Source organism: Xenia sp. Carnegie-2017, unplaced genomic scaffold (genome assembly GCF_021976095.1).
Source record: "Xenia sp. Carnegie-2017 unplaced genomic scaffold, XeniaSp_v1 HiC_scaffold_22, whole genome shotgun sequence".
Taxonomy (NCBI): Eukaryota; Metazoa; Cnidaria; class Anthozoa; order Malacalcyonacea; family Xeniidae; genus Xenia; species Xenia sp. Carnegie-2017.
Window position 1 is genome coordinate 6617116 of NW_025813485.1, and position 13164 is coordinate 6630279.

A 13164-nucleotide genomic window follows, 5' to 3' on the forward strand; every position below is an offset into this window, starting at 1 on the left:
TTAAACTTAGTTGAATTTCTATTTCCTTGTTTTCTGCTGTTCCGTAAAGAAAAAAAGAATGAAATTTCTTTAAACTTCCAGTTGGATAGAGCTCTCAAGCTCTAGCTAACTATCAAAGAGACTCCTCCTAATAATTTCTGATGTCATGGAAAAAGGGCTGTTCCTCATCACGCAAACCAAGAACGTAAATACACACAAACACGTGATGTTCTTCAACTTACACGTGACACGTGATTTGTTCTTTGACGATAAAAATTTTTCAAGAGCAAAAATGTAAGCAATTGACCGACAAACATGAACATTTCTCACCAATTATTTAGAGGGGGTAGATGATTTAATTACCGGAATATCTCAAAAGAGACTTTCAAAAAGAAAATTCTCCCTGTGATATTAATGTTATTAAAAAGAAACTATAGAACACGCTATCTAAAAAACACACGTTACATCAGATGTTTTACTCTCCGAAATTAAAGCTTATGGATATTTTAACATTTTACACATACAACTCAGATTTGAAACAATAAACTTATAGCAGATATTTGAGTCATATTAACCTTCATGTCCAAACCTCTAATCTCATACACAGCATGAATATAAAGCCTTATATGTTGTTTCAGACAGTACAACTGTCTAAGACAGCCCGTATTGCGTATTGTCTGCGCCAGTTAGGATGCAATCTCTATAATCAAGATAGCACCGGCGGATATTTGCGCAAGTTTATCATAGCAACCCAACTTACGCCTAAAATGGACATCGTCATCAAACAATGATGTAGCCTATTTTATCGTTGGGGAACCTAGCACAGGAAATGACATAATTCGTAGCTTATAGAGTTAGTGCAATCAACGTAATAGGAAGAAAAGTCTTAAGTTTCACAATATGAATCTTATGTTAGCTTCCCAGAAAGAAAAGACATCCCTAAGACTCTGCCGCCCAGTTATACAAATGTCTTACACTGGCTTTCTATACAAAAGATTCACTACATATTTGCAGTATGATGAAAAATCAATATAGCTACTTGTAAACCATAAAACTATCCTGCTTGACATTTGTTGTTTCATTTGGTGGTACAGGTGTGTTATATTAGGGGATAGCAATGAACCAAGCACACACGTCACATCAGAACGTCAACCAAATAGAGTGTCAACCTTCCGTGTATATGCTACCCATTGCACATTTCAGCAAAGCATATTTTGAACAAGAACGTATATTTGAAATTTCGGAATTGAAAGGCAATGTTTTCCTACAATAATCATGAATGATCGTAAAGCGTTATTGTAATGTTCTAAAACAAACTCACAAAACAAAACATGCTTTTATCTAATGCAACATGCACAGAACGAGTACAAACATCGATAGAAAAACTGAGCAATTGGAGCACTGCACACTTAAAAGGTGCACGTGAAAGTCACATGTAAGTAAAATGAAACCCTTAATGGTTATGTTCCAAAATAAAAGGCTTTCATTGATCAAAATAAGTAGGATGACATCGGATTGGTAAAGTATATTAAAACAATTAAATTTAACGAATTTTGTCTTTCAGAAATGTGATATTCCTGGTTATATATAGAAAATTTAAATGCGACACTTGCGTGGGGAAAAAGTATCCAAACATTAAACTTAGCATTTAACAAATTTTGTATTCGTCAATTGCTCTGCCTACTTGTTTCCAAGCAATGTTAGTCTATAGCACAGCACGAGACTATCAAACATTTGACGGGGCGTCATAATATAAGTGGGCACTTGAATTTTATAATAGATATTTGATGATTTGTTAAAGGTCTGAAGACTCTGAACAACCATCCCAAGAAATACTCATGCAGTTGCATTTTGATATGATCGATCGCGTGCCCTTGTTTGTAATATTGCAGAACTTGTTTCTTCTTTTCTTTAAAAGCTTGTTGCGTTTATACAATAGCTGATTTTCTAAACACACGCATTGAACACGCTATAATCTCTGTGTTTGCATTAAGCGCAAAGTGTAACGTTTATCTGTAAAATGACGCATTGGGAGAATTCTTTGAGACTAATATTCACCGATCTTTTAACGTTTACAAATGTCTTTCACCAGAAAGGAAATATCACAATCTAAGAGCGGTAATTAGCGAAACATCAAATCAAGTTGACTAGCAATGATTAAATTATTAGTTCAACGGTTATTTATTGATCGTGCCATAAAATAAGAAATTTCCCACATATATACGCTTGCTGCATTAAATAATTTTAGTCCATCGAAAATAAAGGGCTACTTTTGCACTTTGAGAAATTTTTTGACACTTTTGCCAAAGTTAATGGCAGTCAGATAAAATCATCACCGAGGGGTTAAAATTTAACGAGCATCATTGAAGCCATTGATGCTTTTCGAAATGTTCTTTCGTTTCCGCTGAAAATCATTTGCGACAAACTGCAAGGTCGAGCACTTGCAAAACACGCAAACACATTTCCGTTCGCTTTCATTTTACCAAGTTAAGTTCACGAGTTAAAGAAATGATATAGAGTGTTGAGCAAGCGAAGTTTTCTTTAGACGATCCTACAGATCAGCAAGTACAAATACATAAACTGATGATTTCTTGTGATTGCTGTAGAACTGTTTACGATCATTGAAGTATCCAAATAGCTAACACTTCCCATTCAACAAGAACAGACATTGTTTACAATTACAACATCTTTCTATTCCACCTGGCAAACCCTTGTTACCTCGTAATATCGAATAGGCGCCCTATTCTACCTGGGAAAAGCAGCAATAGCGAGTGGGATTCGATTAGTCGATCTTATTCTTCGATTGAAATGTTTCGAAAGGATCCGACTGTGTCAGATCACCTGTCCGCACGTATATGTCTATGTTTGAAGAAAACGGAATACAAACACATTTGCATTTGCAGAAATGTTTATACCTATATTGTAGTCGCCCACGCCATTCTTTGTAAATGCTCATTAAGTATGCTATATAGAAACCTTGAAAAGCGAACGTAACCATCAAACCCTGAGCATTTCAGAACGACAGGATTAAGGAGAGGTTGGAAAACCTGAAGGAAGTTGCGAGTGACCACTGTCCATTCAAGGTAACCTTTGGTAAAGGAGTCCATTGCAATTGGTTACAAAAATAATTTATACGCTTCAAGACACAAGAGGATTGATTGTAAGAAATAAACTTGCCGAGAACAAGCACAGCAACAAGTCATTGAGGGAAATTTACTTGTAGAAGCTTACAAATAACATTTGTTCAACAAACCATCACGTTACATACAGAAGTCGTGAGATTCTCGCAATCGTTATCACGCACAAATGGAAGATTTCTTCTTTATTGATAAAGAACTGTGTGGTTATAGCGAATCAAACGACTCCACCGATGGTAGCCTGGATGGCAGTGAAGCTGACCTTGACATGTTCGGAGCAATGAAGGAGAGCGAGATCGAGACGCTATTTAACGCGTGCAAAGGACTTGATATTTGTCCGGAGACGCTTGACAATTTAAACAAGCAATGCACGTACAACAATCAACAGGGAACTTGCGATTTGTACAAACCGAAGACTCGCGGTGGTAACAACAAAACGACAGCAAAAAATGAGACCTTGTATATCAACGAACATTTAAGCTGGAATTATAAGCAAAAACGAATAAACTATGATCCTAGGCCGATCTCAAAACGCTCGCGCAAGCGCTCCATTCCGGAAGAGATGAAAGATGACGCGTACTGGAAGAAACGCTGTCAAAACACGGAAAGGGCAAGGAAAAGTCGCGAAGCAAGAAGACTTAAGGAAATCGAAGTGTTGCAAAAAGTAAAAACATTAGAGCAGGAGAAATCCGATCTACAAGCACAAGTAAATCAACTGAAAAACCAAGTAGAACTATTAAATGAACGCCTTATGACACATGAACACCTTGATTTCATTTAGCTCATTTGTAAGATTTTTGTATGAATGTCGAGTAAGGTGAGAATTGTGCGTGGCTATTTATATTCTTAATGTTATTATGTACATATTTGCATTATTTTTTTTATCATAGTACAGAAAGCGGCAAAGTTTCAATGACATTTTTAATTAGATATATATAATTCAACAAATATCAATGGGAGAGATTGTTTAATCACTTCATAAAAAAAATTGCGTTGATTAAAGTTCTTTTTATTATGTACTTACAACAACGTTAGATAACAACACACTTATTTTCGACATTCTTTTAATTTCTCACCGTATGTAGACGATGCTGCAGTCGTGCTTCGGCGAAATAGGTACTATACAATGTCCAGCATCATTTACACGACGTACAGTACACATTGGTTTACTTCAGCTTGACAGAATCTTTTCCAATATTGTAATTCAAAATTCTCATTCTATAAACAAAAAAACTTGCAAACAGTAAATATATGCAACGAACAAATTTTCAAGACGGAAAAGGATTTGCCCTTTACACCCGGGGATTTTCTATCACTTCAAGAACAAGATATCGGAAATATCGTACCGGCAGCGTACGGAAAAAGTCTAACAAATCTCCATAATTGGTGAAAGAACGCGGTAAACTTCACCAATCTAAATCATATAATTTACTCAGAAACATGAGTAAATTTCACGCAACAACGAATAGGCACTTCAAAAATCATATTATTTCTCATGCAAACACAAGTACATATGAGTCAGCAGAGTTCATACACTTGAAATCAAGTAATGAAAAGTCGATCATTTGCTTATGATTATGATATATTTGAATTGACATGCAGTATGCAATGAAACACTTAAACATTCCTTTATGGAAATGATAACTAAGAGGTATAGTTTCGGTATATAGACTATAGAAGGAAAGAAGGTATTGAAAAGGGTGCACACGACAAGTGACAGATGCGGAAGAGTATCATTCCATGCAGATCTATTTTCCCAGAGTTAAGTATTTTAAAGCTTAAAAATTTTATTACTGTGATGTATTATTTCGAATTGTTGCTGCTCAACTCACTGAAAAAGCAATCGATTAAACATGCTTTTATTTCAAATGTATACTGTATGAGTCCACTAGTAAACAATAACGGTGTCCTTGCAGCTTGCTATGTGCAGCACTAAAATGAGATCATATAGTTTATAGGTAGTCCTCTCAGTTATATTTGTTGGAATGCGATGCATTGCACTTAAAATTGCTTGTCTACCATGAATTCATGTAGCAATAACCATAATCTAGTCATAGATTTTGGAGTATAGCAAATTTGTGATTGGATCAACTGTTCACTCAGCATTTTCTTCCATGGAATTTAAGAAAATGATTACGCAACACCTGCCAACGTAATTTACGTGGACCACAGTGGAGACAAAGTGTTTCTTGAAGGAATATCTTCTTTGTAAATAGTCACAAGAGTATAATTAGTAGATTTAGGAAGAAAAACCAATTTTCTCTTCCCAATTATATTTAGAGATTATGAAAGCATTATTAAAGCAGTAATTTTGATATGAATGAGCCCTGAAATCAAAGGAATTATTTCATTTTTGATAAGCGAGAGCCATTAAATATTTCATAAATACCGTTAGAGACGACGTGATCAGATTTTTTATATTAATCTTCTTGGGATATAAATTGTATATGTTCTCCAATGCATTGTAACTCAATTTTGAAAAGAAAAGTAGGTATTAAGAACTCTTGTTGGCACTTGCCCCTTTAATTAGATTTAATTAGATTACTGGCTGCGGCCAGCCTTATCTGCCCTCCTATTGCCAAAAAAAGCAATTGACTGGCGGCCACTATGCTAATCACATGCGCTATAGGATCTGCGCTACACAAAAAATTCTATAGAGTGGGACTACTGTTTGTGTCTATACTGTGACCTGACACTTTTTGAGGCAAGACAGTTGTAAGCGTTATTCGAAAGGACACGAAGTCGAACGAAAAATTTTAGAGTACGTATTTAAACCAACATATTAGAATATACGCGCGTCACTATGATTGCCACTCGAAGCACATTTTCAAAAATACTTCTATTACGCGTTGAAACAATTACTTGCCAATTATGTCGTCGAGCAAACATCTTCAACGCCTCATTCAACAACGTTTGTTTTTACGCTAGAAACCTACACCAAGACGGATCTTCGAGTCTTCGACCACAACAAAAGTAAAATACCATTAAAAATATCTGTTTTGACATACGGTAAAATACATATTTTTGATGGTCAGGGTCATCGGCTTTTTTGCTTCACAAGAAGCAGAAATCTAATCTAATTTTCATAATGAATATGATAGTCTGACATATGATTTTTAATATGCGGCCATTACGGCAGTATATTAGAACTAAAACGTTTTTTTTAATGATGGCATTTGTTTTTAACTTAAGACATTTTCAGATACAATGACATGCAATTATTTAGGTGAGGGCTTATTGGCTTACACTGTATCTAGATTTGCACTCAAATCACTTGACTCGGCACTGCTGTCTTTCCTATCAACGTTTGTTTTTTTATTTTTGCTCTTCTAAACATCTCTCATTTAAGTTTCGACGCTGTTCCACGCTGTATGTGGGTTAAACCACACGTCAGTTGCAAACCAGAGTATCAGAACACTTGGGAATCTCTCCCTTAACAAGAAAACCTTCTTGTCTACCACTAGCTGCTATTCTTTCTCATATGTGAAACACATCTCACTCTACCGATTTTAATGTCTTCTCAACCCTTTCTTTTTTCTCTGACAATTACAAGCTAATAATTCACGAAAGCCTTCTCATATATATAAGCGTAAACACTCTGTTGACACTTATAACTGTATTCTCCTTAACCTAGCTTCATTTATATGTTTCCCCTTCCATTCTGTGCTGTCATACAAAGTAATTTAATACAATACCTGTAAATTTATAACTATCTGCTTTTATTATTCACAAAGTAAACAATGTCGGTTGTGATTAGTCAACTCCTGTAAATAATTCTCGTCATATGTTACTATGACGTCATATCTACAAATCACTGTGTACCAGATTGTGAGCCAGAAGATACGAGCAACGAATCTGACTCGACCTGAATGATTGTTTTAAGACCATTAAGACTATACATACGTGGAAGTCATGTGAGATCACATGCATGACAAACATTGCACATAAATCATGGAATGTATTTAGTATTTACGTATGTAAATCGATTGCATAAAAACCTCAACAGGTTTCTGGGCCATCTATGGTGTCACTTTTAACAATGCAACTGCTTTAAAACTTTAGTGATAAACGTGTTAAAAACTAGTCCTATTAATGCACATTGCTCGTTTTCTACGAATACTTGTAATTGTTTGAAAAGTCAATGATTATTTTTGTCAATGATTATTTCTGACGTCTTCAAAGCTCAAATTAATTATAATACCTTGAAATCATGCCAAAATTCTTATATTTCTTCGATGTTGAATGTAAGACAGAAAACAATCAAAAAACCTCAATATATCTTTTGGAAAAGTGCGTCTCTGGCTAAGTAATAAAGGCATCAAAGATAGGGCAAAGCACTACTCTTCTCAATTCTCATACATGTCGGGCGATTTGGAATAACTTTGTGTTTTTCCAGGGACGTCGATACCACACATTTTCTCAATCTTTTACGTTCTTTTTTTGACGAAATGAGTTGATTTAAGCGAATGCGATGGATCAAGCAATTTTTTGCTGCAATTTGTAAAATTTTTTTCGAATTGTAGTCATTTGCTCTTTGCTCAAATTGACGCTCTTGAAGCTCATCCTTAAGTTTTTTTGAGGATCAGCTGCATTCAGTGATCTATTTTTGACTTTGCCGTTCGTTAGATAACCCTTTAATTTCTAATGCGATAATAGTGAGATTAAAAGATTTCAGAGGCAAACAGGGGGCAGACAATAAACTCAGTGTCCTGGTTTTAAAATGAATAGGCCTATCATCTTTTCTCAAGCCAAAAATTGGTAAGCCAATTCAACACGCTTTATATATATTAGAATCAAAAGATTGTATGTAGATACAGCCAGTGATGTAGGAACCGGGAGGTACGGTTGGTGCACGTTCCTCCTCCCAATTTTCAAATTTAATATAAAGAATTGTCCTTTTTTTCAAGAAACATGCTCTTTTTAAATAAACAATTGCACCCAAAAATCTTTAGCCCCCTCCTAACTTTCACTTGCTACCTACGTATACCATTGGAATGGATATACAGCTTGCATTTTTGCCTCATGTCCAAAGATCAGAGAAATCACATTACGTTGTAACATTATGATGAATTATGAATATCACATTACGTCGAGGAAGTGAAACGAGCCAGTCCATACTAAATCACTTGTTTAAAACTTTGTCCTTAAAATCTTTTGTAGATAAAACACTTTTTGCAAACGTATGCCTCGAACCTGTTACAACATACTGCAATTTATACTCACAATGGACTATTAGAAAGCTTGCGTCACACGGAAATAATATATTTCTACGAAAGCTATTAGTATATAAATAATTTTGTAATTTTGGCTTCCATGTCATAATAATGTCACGTCTGTCGTATTTCAGAAGCTCACTTGACAATTAGCACAACAAAATTATCAAGGAAGTTATAAAAATTTTAATGGGTTATCATTATCTACCCTGATTCTCACCCCCTTCGTAGCTAAAACACAAATACATGCCTTTGGCAACATAAAATGCTGTTGTTTTTCTTATTATGAAATATAAAATATGAAACTGCAATTGATTAACGTTTATTGACAAATTCCTCTTTCATGTTCATTCACTAAGCACTCATGAGAATCTATACCCCAGCCGATCTACATTGAGTTGTCAAAGATTCTTCATACAGTTTATCACACAAACAAACTAAGACGTATATTATGTCAACTCATAAATCATAGTTAAGTCTTGTCGAGACTAATAAGGTCAATGCTGAACATGGAAAACAAACTCACACTTAACGTTATTTTCTGGCATAATAAAAAACAATGTCATATCGCGGTTGCGTCAAAGGCAGGAAAAATAATTGAATGTCTCAAGGTGTTTGAACCTTCGAACATCTGCTTGTATGATTTATCAATATTTAGTTATTGTTTTTGTATGTCATTAACTATTCACGTGTCGTGTCGCGTTTTTTCATGATTACTGAAGTAATTTTACAAGTTATGCCACTTTCAAAACTACGGGTTGAGCCTCATATTTTCGCCGTTTTATGAAATTCCTCGAACAACACAAAGCTTACTGTTCTCCTTCAAAAAAGCATCTCCTGCCATCCTTTGCTAAACCAAAAAAATTCATAAGCAAATTCAAAAACTTCGCGATACATTCACAATTTATATATATTTATATTAAAATCAAATTATTGAACTTCAATTTCTAGATACAGCTGGTAGCTATTTTATAATTACTAAAAATGCCCACTGTGTGGACATTAAAATCGTAATATTACACATTAGCTATTACAAATCACATTAAAATCGTAATATTACACATTAGCTAGCGTACAGGAAGAGCAAACTGCGCCGTCTTATCCTAAATCGTCCTTTTGAACTTTTTCTGTCCCAAATGAAATATTTTTGCAAAAGATTGAGCAAAAGAACGCGACTTGACCACGTATATAAAGGGGTTGACTGCACTGTTGAGCACAATCAGTATTCCAACAATATGATACATCAATAAGCGCTGGGATGGATGAAAACTTTTAACATTCAAAAAAACCGTTGTCAATAAGACCCACGATAGTACAAGAGACATGAACAAAATTATCAATGTTGGCCGCAGGAGTTTTAAAGTCTGAGCACTTTGGGAAACTGCCTTGTTAAAAAAGGAATTCTTTTGAACGTCAATACTCCGTGCAAGCACCGGACGTATTTTCAGGAACATGTACGTGATGTAGGCGAAACAAAAGACATACAATGCCTTCTCCACAATGGTATAGAGAAAAAAAGTCATCGCTGAATCTTTGATTTTGCAACGCCTTGACTGAGGATCATATCGTCGAAAATTGACATCAAGAGAACCGTACGTGAATATAACTGTTACCCAAATTATAACCGTCAGAATTATTGTTCCTCTTTTTGATGGAGCAGGCTTGAAAAGATAAATAATAGATCTGTAACGTTGGTACGATATGGCGGAAAGGATAAGAATGGAAACAGTTAGAAATGCCCGAGATACAGGTGGAATTATTTTGCAGGCAAGATCATCAAAGATCCATCGTCCTTTGTTGTAGAGCTGAATGCATTGGAAAGAATGATGAACCAGCAGCACACCAAGATCTGCAACAGTGAGGTTGACAAAAAGCAAATTGATGCTTTTGTTCTTGATAGCTTTGTATTTGACGAGGGCAACTATTGTAAGAATGTTTCCAACAACACCAACGACAACAACAAGCCAATCGAGAGCCACAAGAATGAATATATACCAAGTCCAGTAGGACGCCATTATAGATGTCCTTCGCAAGTGGTAACTGCTTCAAGTCTGCATTGCGTACAGCTGCTACATAATTTACATTCTGCATGTCTGCGTAATTAGCATAAATCTATTGATATATATTTGTGAAGTCTTTGATGCATTTTTTTATGACAAATTTGTCAAAAAAGTTGCTCACCTCGACCAACAGATTTCGTTGATCCTTTTTCAATGTGATTTTTTGAAGGGAATTCTCTTAAGTTAGAAATACGAAATCTGAGTGTTTGAAACTCAATTTTGTAGATGCGCACGCATAAATGTTTATCATAGCATAACATGCAATAACACGTACCAATCAGCAATAAGCTTATACGACTCGTTAAATAGACTAATCAAAAACGTGCGTACATATACAATTAAATTAAATCATGAGAATTTAGTCCGTAAACAACCTATTATTTGATTCATATATTCAGCATTAATGATTTATTTTGATAAAGATAATTGAAATAGCTACCCTTCAAGAAAGTACTGTAAGTTTGTGATCAGCAAATGTCTGCAAGATATGGTTAGTTAAAGTTTGAATTATTTCTTTAGCTTACCTAAACTAAATTAATGAACGAAATCGACCAAACTTATCATGTGCCGGATTTACACAATTTCACAGAAATGTTATGAGCATGAAAGAATTTTACAGGGTTGTTTTTGACTGAGGTTTGATCGAGTATTTCTAACATACACCAGAGAAGGTGGAGCAACATATAAAGTGCGGGGGCTAACTCTTCAATTCTACTATGATGTCTTAACTCTTCAAAAACACTTCTATAAACTACGTCTTCAGCTCAGTCTAACTATCTTTTTTGCTATGCTATTGCAAAAAGTTTGAGGACTTAAGCCCCTAGCCCCCCTGTCTCCAGTGTATATATACACCAAGCAATAATTTTCCAATTTGAATTTTAAAGCATTTTATTAATTTTATTGTCAATAACTACTGAGAGTAGACATGAGTGAGCGTAAAGGTTATTTTTTCAATTTGAATTTTTAATCTGACACGAGAAATTCTTGAAAAGGAAAATATTTATTTGCTTCTTTTTTTGGCCGTCATATTTTTGCGTTTTTACGGAAACAAAGATTACTATCACAGAGCTATCTGATTGCTGCATGTGTCTGACAATGCAATATTCTATGAAGTATTATGTATTTTAATGTTTCCAAAATTAAATAAATATTTACTTTCCGGAATTTATAATCGTCTATTGACGTAAGTGTTAACATAAATATATTTACTTGAAACCGTGAACAGATATCTGTCTTAAACGTTTCTAAAAATGTGATAAATGGCTGGACTAATAGACAAGTCATATAGAATATTCATTTTTGTGCAGTTGCCATTGAGTGGGTTGAATATTATGATGACAGCTTTTGACTTCAACGATTGTGGCTAGATAAATGAAGAGCCAAGCCAAAATTGAAATATTCATCAACGAATGTGGGGGTGTATACTTTAACGCTTTAATTTGATAAACTTATTATACGCTAAAAATGTTCTGCATATTAAATGAAGAAATATGTGTTAATCATTATCTGTTTGTGACAATTATATTTTGTCAGTTTTTTCGATGGAAGGGAAGCGGTATTTATGGCTGATCTGTGGTCAGGTCTATGTTGAAAATGTTCTTTCTTTCTACATGCAATTTTGATATATAGCTATTGAAGTTTTAAGGAAACTCTGTTCATCGTAGAATTGACATAAACCAAATCTATGCATTTTTTTCTGCAGTTAGTCGACCACTTCTGTAAATTAATCATGTGTTTGTGCTAGAATGGTGTTGTTGCTGATTATATGGATTGGGACTGGTATTTTTTTGCATTTATTAATCGACACAGAGTGTTTCCCAAAGCCATTTGTGAGAAATTTTTGCAGCTATTCAAAATACTTGTCAGCTAAACATTTACGTCACGAAAGTTATCAAATTTTGTTTTTATTAGCAACTAGAAACGCAAAAACTTTGTCTTTATTAGCTGCTGAAAAAGGAAGTACTAAACGGTCGAAAGCTACTGAAATGTTCCCGAGACCTGGAAACAATAGCTATAAGAACAAAATTCACTGGAAGGAAGTGAATTTCTAGCATATGACTATTTCGCTTTCAATTGTGTATAATACTTGAGTCTCAAGATTGGGAGGGGAGGTTGTCAACGTAAGCTCTTACATTCTTCACATCATTAATAAATACTTCAAGATAATCAAAGTGTGATCAGTGTAAGTACCTTAATAATTGTCTATAGAAACGCACTTATGTGTAGTCTGGGTAACCATGACAATTCTTAATGGTTTTCTATAATAGTCAGTTTTATGTTACATTAAAGTAAAGAAGCAAATATAATATTACGTTACGTTATATCTTTATAAACATTTTGAGATAGTCGTTAAACATTTAATGTGATGGTATAGTTATCTGTGATATCTTTTTTGTATTAGTGTTAAAGTATTAACTGCATAATACTATAAAAAATGTAGATGACTACTTCACAAAACCTAACAGAGACAAAGACTTGATTTGCCACACTAAAGGGCTTGCTATTTAATTTGCAAAAGAAGAAAGGTTGTATTATTCAATTTGTCCGACAAGAGAGCGTAGTGTAACTGTGTACGTGATTGTTAGGAATATCACTATTGTCTACTTATGACTTTGCCAAAAATTTTGTTGGTAATAGTCTTTTATGTTCAATTTTCGAAAAAATATAATACTGATGACTTTTTTGCACGACTAGTAACCACGTTTACCCCACAAAACAGCAAATTTGACCACCACTTCAATACACCATGTATAGCTTCAAGTTTCCACGACATGA

At 34.5% G+C, this 13164-nt stretch overlaps 2 protein-coding genes across 2 annotated transcripts; one reads left to right on the plus strand and one right to left on the minus strand.

Moving 5' to 3' along the window:
* Positions 1 to 3285: 3285 nt before the first annotated feature.
* On the plus strand, positions 3286 to 3897 carry LOC124447234 (nuclear factor interleukin-3-regulated protein-like). The gene has a single exon (XM_046998124.1). It carries the CDS (start codon positions 3286 to 3288, stop codon positions 3895 to 3897), a length of 612 nt encoding a protein of 203 aa, XP_046854080.1.
* A 5324-nt stretch (positions 3898 to 9221) lies between these two features.
* LOC124446280 (neuromedin-B receptor-like) lies at positions 9222 to 10370 on the minus strand. The gene has a single exon (XM_046997116.1). The coding sequence runs from the start codon at positions 10342 to 10344 to the stop codon at positions 9433 to 9435; it is 912 nt and encodes a 303-aa protein (XP_046853072.1). The 5' UTR covers positions 10345 to 10370; the 3' UTR covers positions 9222 to 9432.
* Between the last annotated feature and the right edge of the window lie 2794 nt (positions 10371 to 13164).